This window comes from Erinaceus europaeus, chromosome 8 (assembly GCF_950295315.1).
Source record: "Erinaceus europaeus chromosome 8, mEriEur2.1, whole genome shotgun sequence".
Classification (NCBI taxonomy): Eukaryota; Metazoa; Chordata; class Mammalia; order Eulipotyphla; family Erinaceidae; genus Erinaceus; species Erinaceus europaeus.
The window spans coordinates 59,325,743-59,347,155 of NC_080169.1; the positions used below are offsets into that span (position 1 = coordinate 59,325,743).

The window sequence follows — 21,413 nt, forward strand, 5'->3', positions numbered from 1 at the left end:
CGCCACCTCCTGCCCCTCCTCAAATCACATATACAGTCAGCCAACCCTGCCCTTAAAATTTTAAATTTTTAAGAAAGTGTCAGAAAATAGCCAAGTAGGAAGAAAAAATACAATTCCTGGGGCACAAGATTGATGTTGGAATGTGCCATTTTCTTCGAAGGGAGGAAAGCCACTAGTATGAAATGCATCGCAAGAAGAAAATGACTATCAAATTTTGAGGCATGCAAGGTGTGGACTTCTAGCATATAAGGAAATGCAGTGGGCTAGCAGAGAGCAACAGCAGGGAGTAAAAACCAATCCCGCCTGCAGGTGAAGGTGGGGATCGTCCACCCCGCTCGCCCGAGTGGTGCAATCCGGGGCGGTCTCTGCACTGCCTGTGTGAGAGCAGCGGAGTCTGGGCTCTGGGCGGTGGCGGTGCTAGTGGTGAGTCTGCACCATGTCTTACCCTGGACACCCTGGCGCCAGCGGCGGGTACTACCCAGGCGGGGTAAGTACTGCCCGCGCGGGCTGGTGACCTGGGCGCGACCCTGATGCGTCGAGCTGCCAATCTTGGCAACTTGACAGGGCGGCTCCCGGGAACCTCCGGCCCAATTCTCTTTACCTGCTGCTTTGCCACACAGGCCCCACTCACTTGATTTTTCTCTCTCTCTCTTTTCCTTCCATTCTCTTCTCCCCTCGGCTAGTCCGCGGGGTGGGGGTGGGGGGGTTGCACGCACATAAATTAAGCTCACCTTTTGACACACGGAAACGAACCATGAAATTGTGCAGATTGGGTGTTGACTTCCTCCTCCCGCCCTGTTTCTCCTAAGAGCTACAGCCATTTTAATATAGAGTGGTCGTATCTCGTGTGTGTGTGTGTGTGTGTGTGTGTGTGTGTGTGTGTGTGTGTGTGTGTGTGTGTGTGTGTGTGTGTGTGTGTGTGTGATGGGGAAGTGGGGGTGCCCAGTGGAGTAAGGTCCCTGCAGAAGTTACGCGACTGGGAAGTTACCAAATTTTGGTAATCTTTCCTAAATCATTATAAAGTCCCTTCCCCTGCAAGTTTCCTTCCCTGCAAGCGTCAACCGGCTTTGACCTAGCACGTTATGATTGGGCCCTCCTCAATCGCTATTGAGCAGGCCATGGCCGGTGCGCTGCTATGTTCCATCGCTGGGGAGCCAGAGACGACCCGAACTGCCCCTGCGGCTACAGACAGACTATGACCCACATAGTCAATGACTGCCACCTCTCCAGATTCAAAGGAGGTCTCCAAACTTTACATCAGGCTCAGCCTGACGCTGTTGACTGGCTAGAGCAAACGCTAGAAGAAGTGCTGTGCCACTCAAACGCGACATAGCTCATCTCAAGCACCTACCCCTCTCTAGGTTGCATACACCTGTCTCGGAATTTCATGGAACTTTGCGCCTTACAAATACTATAAACGTTTTAAGCAATCAAAGAACAATTCTAAACTCTGCTCTATAGTTGCTTGCTTAGGTTGCATTTACTTCAGTAAACTGCAAGTTAGTCGAAAAAAATGTTGTCGCTTCAGTTATGACGATCTCACTAGATTATTCTTGGCCCTAGCGGCTTTTTTTTTTCTTTTCTTTCTTTTTTTTTAAAAGTATTAAGGGTTGAAAGTGCAAGTAGGGTGGAATGATTGCCTTAGAGTGTGCCTAGTGGTGGGGAGGTAATGATGTGCAGGGCAGGAAATCACCTGACTTTGCACAAAGATGTTCAATAGTTAAAAGAAGTAAGGGTTGTTTCTGTAGATTGATGATGTGTTTCCTCTTTCACAGTATGGAGGGGCTCCCGGAGGACCTGCGTTTCCTGGACAAACTCAGGATCCCCTGTATGGTTACTTTGCTGCAGTGGCTGGACAGGTTGGGTTTTCCCTTTAATATGAATGAGTTGTCAACAGTCTACTTTTGTCTTATTTTTTTGTTATAGTGGCACAGAATAACAAACTTTGGAAAAAGATCCTGAGACAGAGGGAAATTATAGTCAGTTTCTTATTTTTTTAATATTTAGAACAAATTGGAACAAAATGGTAGTTATGTTTATGTTCAGTTCAAAACAGAATTTATGATTGAGTTAGATTGAACAGAAAAGACTAGAAATGGATGGTAGAGGGTTGTCTTTCAAAGTGAATTGTCAGGCTCAAGGAAAGTTTTCAGAGAAACACCAGATCTAGTAAATTTTAAAACCCTGTTAGTACAATTTAAAGACATGCACTTAAAACTATGTAGCCAAATTCTAATAGACTCTGAGTTGAATCTGATTTTTAATCAACCTCCCCTCCCCAGGAAATGGAAATTTATGTTAAAAACTTTTCAGTTTGAAAATAAGTTACTGCTGTCTTCTTACTGCAAGAAGTTAATCTTGTGAACAGTTTATTTTCTTTTTGATAGAAATGCTGTTATCAGCTCAGCTCTTCAATATCCTAATAAGGTGTTGTGGTCTGATAGCCCATTAGTAGAGTTAAGTGTAAGACCATGCCCCTAAGACTTTACACTTTATATTCTAAATAGTGGACATATTCTGAGGTACAGTCTCAAAGAGGACTCTCAAATTGTTCATGAGATCACTGTATATGGTAAATAAACAGTTGGTATAATTCAGACATGCCCAAAAAGGATGTTTATACTTTTAAACAAAAACTAGAAATAATACAATTCTAATGTGAAAATTTCCTGGAGTATTATGTAATTAAAGACCCAAGACCACCTTTGAGACTAGCACTCTAAGAAATACAATTTGAGAACTTGGATGGAAAATTGAGTCTAAAACTGAAAGCTTTCCCTTAAGTATCTGCTTAACCTGTTAATGATCTATATCTTTGAAACCACTAGACATGGCGAACCTTAAGACTGCATTCTTAGACTGCCTGTGCCTTCAAGGTGTAAGTGACCCTACCTCCTTAGCTTTCAGCAGTCCAGAGTAGGTTCAGCATATCCACTGTCTTTCAAATTAGTGATCTTGCTCCTTCCTCATTAGAATTTATAAATAGAATTTATAAACCTGTGGACCTGAGGGTTTGGTCATTTTAGTTTATGATACCTAAAAATAGTATGTCTAGGTCTGACCTCAGTCAGCTGATTAATAGGCACTGGAAACCTACTTATTTTCCTACAGTTTTTTTACTGTGGTCTGAAAAAATCATTTACCAAATTATTCAAAAAGTGTGATGTCCTTTTTTGAACCAAGCTTTTTATTTATTGATGACAACTGTGTACCCTTGCCTTACCCAGTCCTTGCCAAAGAAAGAATAATGGGGTTTTTAAGCAATTACTCCTTATTTTAAGGTTTAATTTCAGCAGTTTCCTAGGTTAAACTGAGAGAAGAGATAGAAACTACTTTTCTTCATGCACTTAAAGTTAATATGTGTAATCTAAAAAAAATTGAATTCACCTCAGTAATTGAAATAGGAAATTTGTACTTGAATGTTTATGCCAAATTCAATGGGTTAAAGAAAGTTATGAAAAGATACCTGTATTACAAAAGTATTGGTATAAATGACTTTCAGACTTTGTTAATTTTTATATGACAGGTTTTTTTTGTTTGTTTGTTTATATCTGGAATTGAATGCTCACTTTACATACCAGTTGGATATGGATTATTCTGTTTATGGTTCTGATTACTCATTTGTGGAAGAAGACTAAACATTTTGTATTTCTTTCATCATTAAATTGCTTTTGAAAGTAGAACTAGTAAATTAGTGCAGGGGGTCGGGCGGTAATGCACCCGGTTAAGCGCACATAGTACAGTACAAAGTGTAAGGACGGGAGCAAGGGTCCCGGTTCGAACCATGGCTCCCAACTTGCAGGGGGTGGGGGTCGCTTCACAAGCTGTGAAGCAGGTCTGCAGGTGTCTGTCTTTCTCTCCCTTTCTCTGTCTTCCTCTCCTCTCTCAATTTCTCTGTCTTATCCAATAAAGGAAAAAAATGGCCACCCAGAGCAGTTGATTCAGAATGCATACATGGAACCCCAGCTAGAACCCAGGAGAAAAAAGGGGAGGGGGGAAGAAAAGGAGAAAGAGAGAGAAGGAGAGAGGGAGGGAGGGAAAGAAAACTACTGCCTACTTTTCAAAGACATTCCTTTAATTAAAATAGTTTTAAGGTTTGTTACTATTGCTACACTGAATGCTGAAAGTGAACAAAGAACTGCAAAGTATTGATACACTGCTCTAGTGTGATTCCTCTTCCTATTTTTTTTTTTCCAAAAGGATGGTCAAATAGATGCTGATGAACTGCAAAGGTGCCTGACACAATCGGGCATTGCAGGTGGATATAAACGTAAGTTGACAATCTCAGAGTTGCTCTAGAATACTGTTTTTGAAATTTATTTAAAATTTATACATATCTCATAAAGGTATTGCTGGTTTATAATACCACGTGTGTCACAGGTGTATAATTTCACATATCTTCAAATACATGTTATTATACCATTCCCATCTCTCCACCACAGTGGGCCTGCACCTCTCTTTAGACTCCACTGAGCCCCCTCTAGTAACCTTAGTTTTGTGATCAGAATCCAAGGGCTTGTTTGGAATTGGGGAGGGTTTTTTTTTTTTTTTGTTCCTGCTTTACTTCTTATAGTGTACATATGAATGAAATTATCCAGTGTTTGTCATTCTCCTTCTGACTTATTTCAATTATATAATCCCCTTCAATTCCATTCACGTTGTTGCAAATGGCAAAATTTCATCTTATAACAGAGGAGGAAGAGGGGGAGAGAGAGAAAATGTGTATGTGTGTACACATTGTATCTTCTTTATTCAGTTAGGTATATTTGGCAATTTAGATTATTTCTATATTTTCACTAGTGTAAATAGTGTAACAGTGAACATAGAAGAGCATATATCTTTTTAAAATCATATAGTAGATCTGTTCTTAATATTTTGAGGAACTTTCATACTGTTCCCCACTGAGGAGGTACCAGTTTACATTCTCACCAGCAATGTGTGAGAGTTAATTTTTCTCTAAAAATTTTCTTGGGCTTCACTTATAGTCTTGAAAGGAACTGAGATTTTCTGATCCAGCAAAGTTAAAATTTTTAAAAAGCTAAGTTAAGGGGGCCGGGTGGTGGCACACCTGGTTGAGCGCACATGTTACAATGCACAAGGACCCAGGTTCGAGTCCCCAGTCCCCACCTGCAGGGGTAAAGCTTCATGAGTGGTGAAGCAGTGCTGCAGGTGTCTCTCTGTCTCTCTTCCTCTCTATCCCTCCCTTCCCTCTCAGTTTCTGGCTGTCTCCAATAAATAAAGATAATAATAATAAGCTAAATTAGATTATGATTTCAAAATGTTACATTGAAAATAATTCTTAATAAATCATCCCATTCCACCCACCAGCTAGTGGGTTTCTTGGATTTGGATTCCAAGTTTCTGGAACCATTTAAAGCACTGAAATAGTTTACATGGTCTCCTTTACACAGGACAAGTTAAAATGTTGACATGGAATCTCCCAGCTCAGGTGTCATTAACAATAGGAACTAACATTTACTGTTTACTATTTTCCAAGAGCTTACTGTGTGCCAATTCTAGTGGCATTTAGCACTTTGAGTGGCTAGTTCTTTGCACTTGGTCCTTGAGTACCCAATCCCACAGTGCTGGCTCCTGTACCCACCCACTAGTCCTCATGGATTCAGTTCCACACTTCTGGTCTCTAAATTCCAGGTGCTCAGAGCTAGAGCAATAGAAGTTCATGGCATCCTCCATGGCTGTCTTTCCTCTTTCCACTGCAGGGCATCTGTTCAGTAGAAAGTGTCCTAACTAATTTCTGGCTTCTGCATTACTCCTGTTTCTCTCCCTTCTCCTCAGCTCCTCACAGACTGGATCACCATAATAATTACCATATTATTCAGTGTTTGCACCCTCTTGCCTTTTGACTCTACTGCAGAGAAGAAACGATTACAAAAATGGCAACCTGACTTGTGGCTCCTCATTTTTGTACTTACAGACCATATGCTTCTTTTCTTTAAAAATTTTTTTTTCATTAAATTAAATTTATATTTTATAGGACATATTGAAATTGAGAGGTAAAGTAATAGAGAGGGAGAGATAGCTGCAGCACTACATCACCACTTGTAGAACTTCCCCCCTACAAGTGGGGTGCAGGGGGCATTGAATCTGGGTCCTTGTGCATGGTAATGTGTGCATTATACCAGGTGCACCACTGGCACCTGCTTCTTTTCAAAACAGCTCTTGACCATGACAGATTTCCAGGACAGAGGACAGTGTTTGGGCTCAGTTACTTGACCTTTCAACTTCTTTGTCAGTTATTGAGATAAAACATCAAACCAAAGTTCCACCTTCCTGGCAAGCTGTGAATTAGCATGCTCCAACTATGATTAAACTGTGCAGTTCTTTTTTTTCCCTTTGTTTTATGACTTTATTTTCTTGCTAATGGAGTTAATATAAAAGAGGAGCCTTCTGCATTTCTTCCATTTAGTCTGCTCCTAATCAAAAGAAGCATTTTCCAACTTAAGTGTCTTTGTCTTTTTACTGTTAAAGGCAAAACATTGAAAATATTTACATATTTACCCAGGTGTCCAACAACAGATGAGTGGCTGAGCAAGTTGTGGTATATATATATGAACATTACTCATCTATTAAAAATGGCTACTTCACCATTTTCAGCCCATCTTGGATGGAGCTTGAAGAAATCATGTTATGTGAAATAGGTCAGAAACAGAAAGATAAATATGGGATGATCTCACTCATAGGCAGAAGTTGAAAAATAAGACCAAAAGAGAAACCACTAAGCAGAACTTGGACTAGAGTTGCTGTACTGCACGAATTTAAGCCTCTGGGTTGGGGTGGGGGGGGAGTTCAGGTCCTGGAACAGGATGGCAAAGGACCTAGTGGGGGTTGTATTGTTGTGTGGAAAACTGAGAAATGTACAGACTAGTTGTATTTACTGACGACTGTAAAACATTAATCTCCCAATAAAGAAAAAAAAAAAAGGGAGTTGGGCTGTAGCATAGTGGGTTAAGCATACGTGGCATGAAGCACAAGGACCAACATAAGGATCCCAGTTCGAGCCCCTGACTCCCCACCTGCAGGGGAGTTTCTTCACAGGTGGTGAAACAGGTCTGCAGGTGTCTTTCTCTCCCCCTCTCGGCCTTCCCCTCCTCTCTCCATTTCTCTCTATCCTATCTAACAGTAATGACATCAATAACAACAATAATAACTACAACAACAATAAAAAATAAGGGCAACAAAAGGTAAAATAAATAAATTAATAAAAAATAAAATTAAAATAAACATTTTTTAAAAAGAAAATATTTACATATTGAACTCAAGCAGTTGATCCTATGAACAAAGAAAGTCTAATTGCAAGATTTGCAAAAATCAGCTATGTCATAATACAATTATTCTATAACCTTTCAGTGAAAGAAGTATGACAGGCTTTAATATCTAACAAAATGGGTTTTGTATTCTTGCAGAGTAAATTTGTAAAACTTTTATTTTAAAAAGCTCTAGTGGTGGTCTTAGATCATGGAGTTACAGAGAGGACATTTCCTTAGAGACATGAGATTGGATTAATGTGCTTATTGTCATCTGGTCCTGTGGCTGTAGTGAATCACAAAACTATTCTATGTATGAGGTGTCAAGATGAGTTTTGTAATGCAAAAAGCATAATACTGCTCTTCAAACCCAGCTTCCAAATCAAAAAGCACAACTTGAATGGTAGGAGACCCATGCCTGTGGGAACCATCTTACACATTCTAAACATGATAGATAGATAGATAGATAGATAGATAGATAGATAGATAGATAGATAAGAAGGAAAGGAAGAGGGAGAAGAGAGAGACACCACACCACCACTCCATTATCTTTAGAACTTTCAGATATCGTTCCCATGGTACTATATGGTTCCAGGGATCGAACCCAGGGTTTTATGTACATTAAAGCATATAGTCTGTTGGTAAACTGTCTCCCAGCCCCTGCACATGAGTTCTTAGGAATTTATGAATATGGAGGATTTTCTACAATATAAAAATTCCTATCTCGGGGCCTGGTGGTGCCACATCTGGTTAAGTGCATATATTACCATGTACAAGGAACCGGGTTCAAGCCTCTAGTCCCTTCCTGCAGGGGGAAAGCTTCAGGAGTGGTGAAGCAGTGATGCAGGTGTCTCTGTCTCTCTGTCTCTCTCCCCCTCAATTTCTCTCTGTTCTATCTGATTAAATAGATTTAAAAAGTTAAAACATATAAATAAAAATAAAGATTCCTATCTATACTCTTATTTTGACATAAAACTTGCATTTGACTAAGTTATTGATTCACTATATTTAAGCATCAGTAAAATAGAACAGTTTTAAAAATATTTTTATTGGGAGGTTAATGGTTTACAGTAAATACAGTTGTTAGTACAGGTATAAAATTTCTCAGTTTTCTTCAAAACACTTTCACTCCCAGCTAGGTCTTCCTCCACCATCATGCACCAGAACTTGAAAGTCATCCCCCCACACCCATCCCTGCCCCCAGAATCCTTTAATTTGGGTGCAGAAAATTTTTTTAAAAAAATATATATCTTCTTTAGATTTCTGAGATGATTGTCTAAGTTACCACATCAGGATGAGAATTTAGTCTGATTCATTCATTTATTCAATTAGCACATTTTTAACAGACCCAACCATGTACTGGGTATTGGGATGTGCAGTCAGAAAGCCTATGCAACTTTGTGAAAAGCTCTTGAGAGAAGCAGAGGCTCTGAGGTCACTTATAAGGGTCACATGATCCCAGTAGAGGTCAGGAAAGTTTCCTTGCAAAATTTATGTCTAAACTAAGGAGAGGGGTTGAGTGGTGGCACACCTGGCTAAGTGTACATGTTACAGTGTAGAATGACTCAAGTTCAAGGATTCAATCCCCACCTGCAGGAGGATAGTTTCCTGAGTGGTGAAGCAGGGTTCCAGGTGTCTCACTTTCTCTTTCCCTCTCTATCTCTCTTACTCCTCTCAATTTTTTTCTGCTTCTATCCAAAAACATGAATTAAAAGTAATAGAAAAAATAAATTTAAAACAAAAACTGAGGAAAAATGAAAGTTGAACTGAAATGAAGCACTGTTTCACAAGTCATGAAGCTTTCTACCTGCAGATGGGGACCATGGGCTTATACATGGTAATATATGTACTCCACCAGGTGTTCAACTGTCTGGTCATCTCAACTGACATTATAGTAATTAAGGCAAGAATACATAATACGGGAGTTGGGTGGTGACGCAGCAGGTTAATAAGCGCACGTGGCGCGAAGCACAAGGACCGGCGTAAGGATCCTGGTTTGAGCTCCTGGTGAAGCAGGTCTGCAGGTGTCTTTCTCTTCTCCTCTCTGTCTTCCCCTCCCCTTTTCATTTCTCTCTGTCCTAACAATGATGACATCAATAACAACAACAATAAAAAAAAAAGGGCAACAAAAGGGAAAATAAATTTTTAAAAAAAGAATTATAATACTTTTTTCTTGCTTATTGATTTTCAACATTATAAGAATTTAGGAGTATAGTTTCACACACATATGTGTGTGTTTACAGTTTACCACACCCACCAACAAAGTTCTAGTGCTATTAAGCTGAATATACCCCTTTATCATTATTTTTCTCCATACTCCCTCACTGTTCCCTCTGGAAACCACTAGTTTTCACAGTGTAGAAACCACATATTTTACTTAGCATAATTTCTGATTTTGACCATTTTGTCTCAAAAGGCATACTTCCATAAGAAACTGTAATACTTTCTTTTTTTTTTTCTTTTTTTTTTTTTTAACTTGAGGCTTCCCTGCTCTAGGCCAGCCTTTTCAGATAGAGATTGGTGGGGGTCAGGGAGGACACCACAGCACCCAAACTTCCTCCAGTTCAGTGAGGGCAGCATTATCCAGGTGAGTTGATTGTCCAGACAAAGCTGTAATATTTTAAAGAGACTTTATCATTTAAAAAAATGCCTACTCAAGAACAGAGATCTTATACAGTAAGCTGCTTGATACCAGTCTTTCAGCTGCAACAGTTGTCAGTGCATTGCTGTTTTGTTTTTTTTGCCATTCTTTTTTATATATACATCTGCCCTTGTTTTCTTTTGAAGAAAGAACATTCTTAATATTTAACATTCATTTCATCTAAAAAAAAAAAAAAACCAAAACCTCCAGTGTATACTTTCTTCTTTTTTCCCCCTTTATTATTTTGTTTTTATTTGATAGGATAAAGGGAAATTGAAAGGGGAGGGGGAAAAACAGAGGTAGAAAGAAAGATAAGACACCTGCAGACCTGTTTCACTATTGGTGAAGCATCCTGCTTTCAGGTAATGCCACTGCCCAGCCCCCAAGGATTTCTATTAAAGTTGTTAAAATCAAATTCAAGTTCTATAAAGAAATCCTATCTGGAAAAAGTATCTACATAAAATACCATGTGGTAATTTAGTCCCACATAAAATAACATAAAAATTAGAATGTATAATTACAGTACTGATTAACTTCAATGTATCTGACTTGGTATGGATTTTTGCAGTTGTATTAATATGTGTTTACTTTTCTTGATTTAATAGCTTTCAACCTGGAGACTTGTCGGCTTATGGTTTCAATGCTGGATGTATCCTATACTGTGATGGTGTCTAGAATATTTTCTTAACAAAATTAATTTCTTCCCGAAGGAATTCATTTAAGATGTAGTACCCAGTAAACACAGTGACATATAACTACTATGATAAAAACTTTATAAATAATTAATTTTTAAGATATTTTGAAAAGGGAAGGAAGCTTAGTAAATAGACTAATGTGGTTCTTCACAAATTCAAGGAAGATACTTACCTGGCAGGGGAGATACCATGATCATGAAGGTAGTTTTCCCAGGGCGAGGCTTATCCCTTGCTCTCCAGATGTGCTGACCCTTGCGATTTCCCCGAATGTGGGAAACTCAACTGCATAATTCATGGTAGTGGGGACTGTATTTGTGCTCTCCCCTGAAAAAAAAAAAATCAAGGAAGCATCGAAGGAGATTAAATTTGGGGATATCAGTGGTTAGCAATACTTTTTGTTTTAATTTTAATTGCTCTGTGCAATTCCTGTGTGAGCTTCAAATGAACTTCCAAATGACAGAATTTTTTACATCACAGTTGTTGGATTTAGTTTTCCTAGTGCAGATGCTGTGGCACCCTCCAGTCCGTATTATATACATTTGGGTGGTCTTTTTTTCTTCATTTTCTGTGGTAGAGGATAAGGTAAAGAGGGAGAAAGAATAGAGAGAAGACACCTGCAGCACAGCTCTATCACTTGGGAAGCTTTCCCTCTTCAGGTGGGGCCCAAGGGCTTGAACCAGGGTCATGCATGGTAAGGTATGCACTCTACTAGGTCTATCAGCACCCAGCCCCAATATTTCTCTTTTTTGTATTCTGGGAGGATACAGTTTATGATGTTTTTAACAAAAAGAACACTAAATTCCCTCATCCTTGATTTTTGTCTTGATCATTAGTAAATTCTACACAGTAAAGAGGCTTTAATCCTTAATTATAATTCAGAGAGATATGTCAGGCACTATGGGTTTCAATGAATTTAAAGAACTTTGGGCTGTACTGAATGGCTGGAGACAACACTTCATCAGTTTTGACAGTGATCGGAGTGGAACTGTGGACCCTCAGGAATTGCAGAAAGCCCTAACAACAATGGGTAAGTATGACTAACTTGAATTTTCTGTTCATTACTAGGAGTTATTTTTTTATTCTATTCCATCTCAGTAATAATGTGTTCGTAATTAGAATTAGTGCTGTCAGTCTTAAAAACTCGCTTATGGTTACTTTAATAATCTTGTAATTTCTTTTCTTTTGGGGGGGGAGGTTTTAAAATAAGGTTTATTACATTGCAGTATAGAATGGTATATTTTAGATACAGCAAGATAGGCAATTATTGACAGAGATATAGGATACTCATTATGGCCATAGAGGAGAGTCTTATAAGCAAAGTTTACCAATCCCAGCTACACATGTTCAGTTACTACAGTGAGAGGCAACCATAGCAAGCACCGCGAGCACACAAGAAAGCAGGGAGCTGGAAGATGGGAGCACAGGACCCAGAGAAATCTTCTTGTAATTTTTTACCAGTTTTTCTGGATGACTTTTGTTTCTATCAGGATTTAGGTTGAGTCCCCAGGCTGTGAATTCAATTGCAAAGAGATACAGCACCAATGGAAAAATTACCTTTGATGACTATATTGCATGCTGTGTCAAACTGAGAGCTCTAACAGGTATGTCCTTAGATTATCTCATTGCCATGTCAAAAAGACTTGATTTTCATAGTATTTAGTTTCTCACTGCTTCTAAAAATTATTGTTTCTTTTCGTTTTGATCTTGTGTTGTTTTTTTTTTTCAATATTCCTATTGAAGCAACCCTAGCAGAAATTTTTTTTCAAAGAAAAAATTAAGACTAATGAGAAAGATGCCATGAAATAACCTTTATTAAAGTGTTCCAAGACAGTGGGTTGTCAGAAAAGTCATGATGTCTTTTTCTATGCAAAAATGCATCATGACTTTCCCAACAAACCCAATATAGCTAATTAATGCATTTTTTATAAATTGTCCATAGAAACTGGAAGTCTGTAGACTTTGTGAAATTAAATGTAGAATAAAATTATTCATTTGTAACTCCTTCCTAATTCCTCCTGTTGGAAGATGAAATGATAACTGTTTGGTTCAGACATAATTCTTCAATGAACCTATGTCAGTAGCCTATATGTCTTTAGTCTTTTTTTGTATTATTTCTTTTTAAAATGTCACTTTATAAGGGGGAATTAATGGTTAACAATAAAGTTATTGACACATGAGTACAATTTCTCATCTCCCCATAACAAGTTTCTGAAAAACACTCTCACCCCCAACTTGGGCCCTTTTCAACCATCATACACTAGGAGCTCCCCAACACCCCCCCCACACACCTTTCTTCCCAAGAGTCCTTTGTTTTATGCTATACAACAAATTCATGCCAAATTTTACTTTTTATTTTTCCTGTCTGACCTTGTTTCTTAATAATTGGGTATTCACCTTCTCTTTTTGTTTTATTTCACTTAGCATAATGACTTCATCATTCTGAACAGCTGAGTAGTGTATATTTTTTTTTCCTGGTAAAATCTATTTATATATTTTTTTTATATTTCCAGATAAAATTTTGTTGATTTTGTTCTAACCTCTTTAAAAAAAATGGTGGGACTTTGATAGAGATTGCATTAAATTTGTATATTACTCTGGGTAGAATAGTCATTTTGATGTTAATTCTTTCAGTCCATGAACATGGAATATCTTTCCACTTCTTTATATCTTTTTCTAGTTCCTTGAATAGTTACTCATAGTTTTCAGTATACAAGTCTTTCACTTCTTTTGTTAGGCTTATTCCTGGATATTTTATTTTTGTTGCTGCTATAGTGAATAGGACTGATTTTGAGATTTCTTCTTCTTAGTATATGTATAAAGGAATTCTGCTGGCTTTTGTATGTTAATGTTGTAGCCTGAGGCATTACTCTGTTGCTTTATAATTTCCAGCAACTTCCTGCTAGAGTCTTTAGTTTGTTTCTTTTGCTTTTCTTTTTTCTTTTTTCTTATCTTTATTTATATGCTAGAGACAGCCAGAAATTGAGAGGAAGGTAGGAACAAAGAGGGAGAAAGACACCTGCAGCACTGCTTCACTACTTGCAAAGCTTTCCTCATGCCGTTGAGGGCTGGGGGGGGGGCTTGAACCTGGGTCTTTGTGCATAGTTTTTTCTATAAATCCTATCATATTGTCTCCACATAGTGATAGTTTGACTTCTTCTCTTTCAATCTTTATCCCTTTAATTCCTTTCTCTTGCCTGATGGCTACTTCATCTTTTAGCTGTCTATTTACCTCAAGATAGATCATATTTTCTTTCAGTCTCATTGGTTGTTTCCACATTTCTGATAATATTTCCCTCAGAATCTTTCCTCGCTGCTATTATTACTGCATCAATTAATGTTTAAATGTTTTCCTTATTCTCGTTTGCTTCTGACTTGTTGGAATTTTTTTTCTGGGCATTTGTCCTGGTTCATTGTTGCAGTGGTTCTTTTTGGTGTGAGCATTATATTTTGTGTCTTTTGAAATTTGTGTCCTGGGTGTTGCTGTTCAGGCATGGTGTGAGGTGGCTTCTGGTCTGTTGGTTTCTGGACTTGTGTGTGTCAGGAGTGGATGGAGTTGTTCTAGTGGTAATACCACTGCCTCTGGAGGATATGTTCAAATTGAAGAGGGAAATAGATGACTAGAACAGCTACAGAAGAAAGAGAATGAGGAAGAGAAGGAAGAAGATAAGGAAAAGGAGGAGAAGGAGAAGAAGAATCCCAGAAGAAAACAGAACCACAGCAAAAAGAGTAAATATACACTGAAAGCCAAAGAAGGAATAACTAACAGAACATGTATAAGTTCACAATTGAGGAAGGATGTTGGTCTGATGAGGCTTCTCTTAGTTCCCAAAGTACTGGGGTCTTTTTTTGTTTGTTTGTTTTTTGTTTTTTCTTGCAGTTCTCTGTTGTAGTAGTGACTGACATGTCTATATTGACGGTATAACTGCCTCTGCCTCGTTGTTTCTCTGGGCAAACCAAGCCACCAGTGAGTTGCTCAGGGCTATCTGCAATTCAGAACCAGCCAAGTAAAGTCACAGGGATCCTCCCTATGTTCTGACACTCTCTCAACATGCAGCTTTTACTAACATTGAAATGAGTGTTTTCTTCTAGCTCCATATCTTAATAGACAACTTCTTTTTTGTAGGTTAACTGCAAGCTAGTTTTTCATTTGGATAGAGACAGAAAGAAAGATATCATAACACTTCTTTGTGGTACTGGTGTTCAAACCTGGACTGTACATATGGGAAGACTCATCCTACCTGGTCAGCTATTTCTCTGACCCAATAATTGACCAACTTCTACATCTTTTAGTTTGTCGTATATTAAATCAGTTCCTGTTTTTTTCTTGTTTATGTTAACTACTTCTGTATTTAAAGGTTACTACAGTTTGTACTGCATACCAAACTTAACTATATTGATTTCAGATAAAGGTTTTTTTTTTTCTTTTAATAAAACATAAATTTTACTGTGATGTTTTGCAGACAGCTTTCGAAGACGGGATACCGCTCAGCAAGGTGTTGTGAATTTCCCATATGATGATGTAAGTCTCAGTAAAACTGGACAGGTGTATAGATGTTCATCCCTTTTGACGTTAACTGTTAAGAACATCTTATTTTTTTTCCTAGATAGAGACAAAGAGGCAGTGAGAGTGAGACCATAGAACAGAAGCTTCCTTCCATGCTGTGAGGGCTGGGCTCAAACTTGGGGCATGCACATAGAAAAGTAGCACACTATCCAAGTGAGCTATTTTGCCAGCCCTAGCTGTTAATAACCACTAAAGATGGCAGAGCAATCAAGAATAAGTGGGGAAAATGAGATTTATTATCAATTTTAATCAATTTGATTTGCATTAATAGATTTGGGTACTGTAGGAAATGATCAGTGGACCATTGGTGTGTTTAGTTGTGAAGCAAACATCACAGCTAATCCTTTCAGTTTTGCATCACATGGGATAGCATCAGATACTCTGCTTCGGCACATACATATATTTGCATGTTGGGATTTATCTTAATTAGATTTTTAAGGAAATAAATTGTGTAAGGACATTTCATTAAAGTAATAGGGTAATATTTTACAATTTGGAAGTCCCAACATATTTCAGTGGTATAAACACTAGAAGTATTTGTGGGTCTGGGCCTTTGTGATCATTTCTAGAATATTATATATTTGTAATTTTAAGAAACTTCATTCTTTGAAATGAAACATTTCTATTTATTTTATTGGGGTGCTAATGGTTTACATACAGTTGTCACATGGATAAAATTTCTCATACAGTTGTCACATGGATAAAATTTCTATGATAGGTATTTGAAAAACACCCTCAATTTAGTTCCTTTTCCACCATCATGCAACAGGACTCCAACCCACCTCCCCCAGCCCCCACCCTCCCCTCCTTCCTAGAGTCCTTTGCTTTGGTATAATACACCAAACCCAGTCCAAGCTTTACTTTGTGTTTCTTGTTCCTGTTCTTATTTCTTAAGTTCCACCTATGGGTGAAATCATCCCATATTCATTCTTCTCTTCTTGGCTTATCTCACTTAACATGAGTACTTCAGGCTCCATCCATGATGTGAAATCTGTTTCTTGTGAGAAGCTTTGATGTGAGAAATTGACTTTATGCATACACAAACTATTGTATTTTACTGTCAATTGTAAAACATTAATCCCCAATAAAGAAAAATAAATAAATAAAAAAGGAATCTAAAAAAAAGAGAGAAACTGACTTTATTTTTTATTAATATACTTCCCTACGGAAAAGAGGGAAATTTTTCTTCATCATTTATTCTCATTTTCAAAAAGATTACTTTTCAATCCACAGTTCATTTTGAATTTAAAAATGTAAAGAGCTATAAAATAAACTAGAATTAATAAAGTATTATAAGATCTGCTGTGTAACACTGACTTTTCTCTCTTTTAGTTCATTCAGTGTGTCATGAGTGTTTAAATGAAGAGGACATTTTATGGACATAAACGACATTCCAGCTGGAGTTCTTTTTTGCTCTTAACTCTCTGCCCTCAGTGTGTAAACTTGTTATCACCATGCTTCCTTAACAGTTATTGTAAAGGTTTATTACTTATGTATAACTGAAGTTATGTTAGTTTTGATAATAAATTCTTTTGAAACTTTATTAATATAAGATAAAGTCTATTATACTAGTTAAAACTTTCTTGAATCATTGTCAGTCATATCTTATTTCTTGGTAAATTCCTTCTATGTACACTTAAGTATGTGAATATTTAAAACACAGAATATATTTTTCACTGTCAGTTGCTAAAACTTTACCAGACTGCAGCTATTGTTCTTCCCCCCCTCAAAGGGCATTTGCATGTTGTTGAAAGTTTTATGAATGGAGTATCTTGTCATATAAATGGTCTCAGCATACTTTCATTTATAGTAATCCATGTCAGGGTTCACCTTATTGACTTAAGGCTTATAGATATTTTGATAGCCACATGAATGGACAGGGAGTGGGAGTAATTATTTTAAGTGTTGAGTGTTATCACCATCTTTCTTTGCAAAGATTTATATAAACCTTTGCTAACTATACTTCAAAAACTTAGGCATGAATTTAACTATGTAGAAAATAAAACTTAGAAAAGTGACTAAGAAAATACATGAAAATTTTAACTGGTTATTTGTAGTTAATGGAATTCTAAGTGGCTAATTTCCTTTATATGTGTCGGTATTTTTCAAGTTTTCTATATTGTATGTACTCTCCTTTAAAACTGGAAATCAGTTTTTAAAATATCGAATGTACATTTTGATATTCCATATGTTCACACTTATAAAATATACCCAGCAGAAGAACTAGAAGGAAAGTACCCAAAAATATTGGTGCCACTGGAAGTCAGCATTGTGAGTTCATTCTTTTTTCAAAAGTCATTGATAAATAAGGAAGTCTCACATTTATAATGAACATAGTTTCATTTTTTCAATCATGAGCCCCTTTTTCTCCTTTTTTAGGATTTATTTTCCATTTTATTTTTTTCATCTGTGGGTCTTGCCCATACCCAGAAAGGGGCTGGTTAATTTGGCTGAATTAATTCACCTGTCACACCCCACCCTACCCCCCGCCCCTATCCCTGGCTCTTTTTTTCCTTCCTTCTTTCCCATTTTTATTGCTGGGGCTCAGTGCCTGCATGAAGATTCCACTGCTTGCTCCTGACAGAAGTTTGTTCCTTTTTTTTTTTTCCTTTCCCTTTCTATTTTATTTGATAGGACAGAGAGAAATTGAGGAAGAAGAGATAGAGAGGGAATGAGAAAGAGAGACACCTGCAGGGCTGCTTCACTACTTATAAGGTGTCCCCCCGGGCAGGTGGGTATCAGGGGCTCAAATCTGGGTATTTACACAAGGTAATATGTGCCACTGCCTGACTTACAACCGTGGACTTTTAAGATCTGGATTCTAATGTTAGCTGTAGCTCTTACTAAATATGCGATTTGATCTTTTTTATCTCGTTTCTAGATAAGTCTCCTATCTTTGAAAAAATAATATCACATATAATAGTTCTGAATGTAAAAAGTATGTTGTTGTAAGCACCCACAATATTTTTGTTTCTTAAATTTAGAACTGACCTTGTTTACTTTTTTTCTTTTATAAAACAGCTTAATGTATAAAACAATGAAATTAGACTGTTCCTCCTTGACAGGAGAATATGTGTCTAACTTTAAAGTTTGAGAACTACAATTTGGATGAGCATTTAGTTACCAGCCAGTTCAAATAAAACATTCTAATTCTTTAGCATCAATTCACTAATAATTATTTTTTTAAATTGCTTATCTACAATCTTACATGCAAAAAAAGTTGTTCAACCCTAACTTATAATAATATATCTGTATTAAGCATTCACATGTAGGTAGAGTCAGAGGCAGCCTGATTTACACTCCATGGTGAGTCTAGGCTTCATTGTACAAGGCCATAAAGTTTTACTTGAGCATAACTTGTCCAGAGGATGCTAAAAGGGTCTTAGAAGACCAGGAGGCAATGATCTCTTTTTCAGAAGGATCAGCACCCACAGTTTGCTTCAAACTCACTAAGATTCTCTGATAAAATCAGTTTAAGAAAAAATGGTTATTTTTCTGGTGGTTAACGTGGTAAGAAGATCCTTGCTGATCCAAGGTTAGGGGACATTTTGAATCATTCTGCTGTTTTACAAAGTCCCAAGGTGTGCTGTTATCTTTCATAGTTCTAATTTTTTTTTGGGGGGGGGGAGCGGGGGTTAAAAGTATCACACAACTAGACCAATGAACATATTTAATTAATTTAGTTTTAATTATGTATACCTTATAGTAGGTCTCCTTATCTCCTTCCCCTTCACAAATTGATACATCTAGCAGCTCTTTCTTTGCTGCCACTCTCCATTATAAATGAATCTTACATTGCCTCATTTCTATTGTATGCTGAATTCTATCTATGTTTTCATCCACTATAAACTGCCAGTGCAGCCTCACCCATTTCTTTAAACTGTATCTTGCTTTCTTTTCTTCTGAAAGCAGTTCAAATGGCAACTTGAGTTATTTAATAAATGGATTAATTTTCCTCAAATTATCCCAACTCGAGATTTTAATCACTAAGTGTGTCCTAGTTTATGGTTTGTAGGATTCATGATGTGTAAATAACTATTATCTTTTCAAGCAAGAGGTCTGGTGCTTCCCTGGGAATAACTGGCAAAGACTTATACCACGGCTGTCTTTTAAATCAGTGCTCAATTCATTTGAGCCAAAGTAGACTTCAGACACCATTTTATCGTGATGTTCACCTGGTCACATGAGAACCAACTGTCCATGAGATTACTAGCAAACAAAATTTTTTATCTCTAGCCAGCTTTTGTTTTTGTTCACTTGAGTGCTACTGCTTTATCTTAATGAGTTATTGTTATATGACTAAAATATTATAAAGAGTGGATCTATATGAGATCATTATAATTTTTAATGTCATAATAAATGTATGAACTCTCAGTCAATGACTTCTGTTCTTTTCCTGTTAAAATAGTACATTGGGAGGGGGGTCGGGCGGTGGCACAGTGGGTTAAGCGCATGTGGCACAATACGCAGGGACCGGCGAACGGATCCCGGTTCGAGCCCCCGGCTCCCCACCTGCAGGGGAGTCCCTTCACAGGCGGTAAAGCAGGTCTGCAGGTGTCTGTCTTTCTCTCCCCCTCTCTCTGTCTTCCCCTCCTCTCTCCATTTCTATCTGTCCTATCCAACAACAAAGCAACGTCAACAATGGCAATAATAACCACAACGAGGCTGCAACAACTAGGGCAACAAAAGGGGAAAAATGGCCTCCAGGAGATAGAAAGAAATCGAGAGAGGAAAGGAAGACAGGGAAGGAAAGAGCTGCAGACCTGCTTCACTGCCTGTGAAGCTACCCCCTGCAGGTGAGGAGCCAGAGCCCGAACCCGGATCCTTACTCTGGTCCTTGCACTACACGCCATGGGCACGTAACCTGTTGTGCTACCACCCAGCCTCGGTAAAACAGTTTTTAGCCAATCATGAAGCTAAACTGAAAGCATTCATGTCCTCGTGTTTTGTAGTCAGCACAGGTAAACTACTAAAATAAATAGTACTGTCTGGGCAGAATACAGAATCATCGATGTTAGGATGAGGGAGTTTATGAATCAAGGCAAATAGATGAGAGAATACTACAATGTCCAAACCAAGGAAATTGTACATGACATACAGGCTTTACTAAAAGACCTGTACAGATGATCCTTGACCAACAAGGGTTTGAATTTCAAGGGTTCGTTTCTATTTGGCATTCTTTATTCTGTCTTCTGATTCTACAAATTCAACTAGCAAGGGATGTTAGTTGATTGATGTTACTATATGTGGAGCCTATATACTGAGAACCAACTATAAATTACATGTGAATATCTAACTGTGCGTGGAGTTAAGGGTATGTTGGTTCTTGCCCCTAACCTCTAATTTCCTTGTTCCAAGGTCAACTGTATTTCTCTTTGTTCTGAGAGTTGTCTCATTTAAGACATCATGGAACAGTTAAAGAGCCACATAGCAGGAGTCCCATAAGGTCTCTGAAAGATAGTGGAAGAAAAATTGGACTAAAAGGAGTCATGCATCAAAATAACATAAATCTTTTTATTGAAAGTCACTTTATTAATGTTACAATGAGAGTAACATAGAAAACAGTGGTGTCTTATTAGCTTCAGAAGTGAATACTAGTAAAATTGTGCCAGAAATTGAACCTCAAGTTACAGTGACTTTTAAAAACAGTAAGATTTTGCTTACTTACAATATAAGAACAATTGTATAACTTGAACAGCCATAAAAACAAATCACGTTTGCTCTGGAAAGCATTTGCCATGTACATATCAATTGGTGTTTGCCAAAACCCAGTAGTTTTTTTTAAAAAATAGCTTAAGAACCTGATGTGCAAAGTAGCAGAGATGATAAAATGACATTGATCTAAGCATATACACATGATTACTTGGTTACCAAAAATGATACCGTGCTACTAACACTTCCTCACAAATTGGCTTCCACTATCTGTAGATGAGATGTCATCCGTAGAAGATGATAGATGTGGAAAACATTAGTGCAGACCTATATAGGCTAACATATAAACTGCTATTTTAGGTAGAACACTCACTTTCTAGGTCTTTGGGGGATGCTAGATGAGAGAGAATAAGTCTCTTCCAGGAAGTTTTAAAAGCACACGTGCTTATCCTGAATAACCCTTAAGCACTTTTGCAGTTAGTGTAAAAAAAATGAAATACAAAACAAAAATGCTGACATTTTACTGATGAAAAAGTTTGGCTGGAGAATTAGTTTGACTTTGTGCTCAATTAGAAAAGAAAAGTGGGGTTTCTGTC

General features: G+C 37.6%; 1 protein-coding gene and 1 non-coding gene across 2 annotated transcripts; both read left to right on the forward strand.

Annotated features, from left to right (window-relative positions):
• Window positions 1–331: 331 nt before the first annotated feature.
• Window positions 332–19,539, forward strand: SRI (sorcin). The gene is made up of 8 exons (XM_007531920.3): window positions 332–487; window positions 1,776–1,859; window positions 4,201–4,270; window positions 10,512–10,555; window positions 11,481–11,628; window positions 12,089–12,202; window positions 15,062–15,120; window positions 16,498–19,539. Exons 1-8 carry the CDS (start codon window positions 437–439, stop codon window positions 16,522–16,524), a joined length of 597 nt encoding a protein of 198 aa, XP_007531982.1. The 5' UTR covers window positions 332–436; the 3' UTR covers window positions 16,525–19,539.
• LOC132540112 (U1 spliceosomal RNA) lies at window positions 10,766–10,927 on the forward strand. Its single transcript, XR_009551371.1, has one exon. It is a non-coding gene; the product is annotated as a U1 spliceosomal RNA (small nuclear RNA).
• Window positions 19,540–21,413: the final 1,874 nt, after the last annotated feature.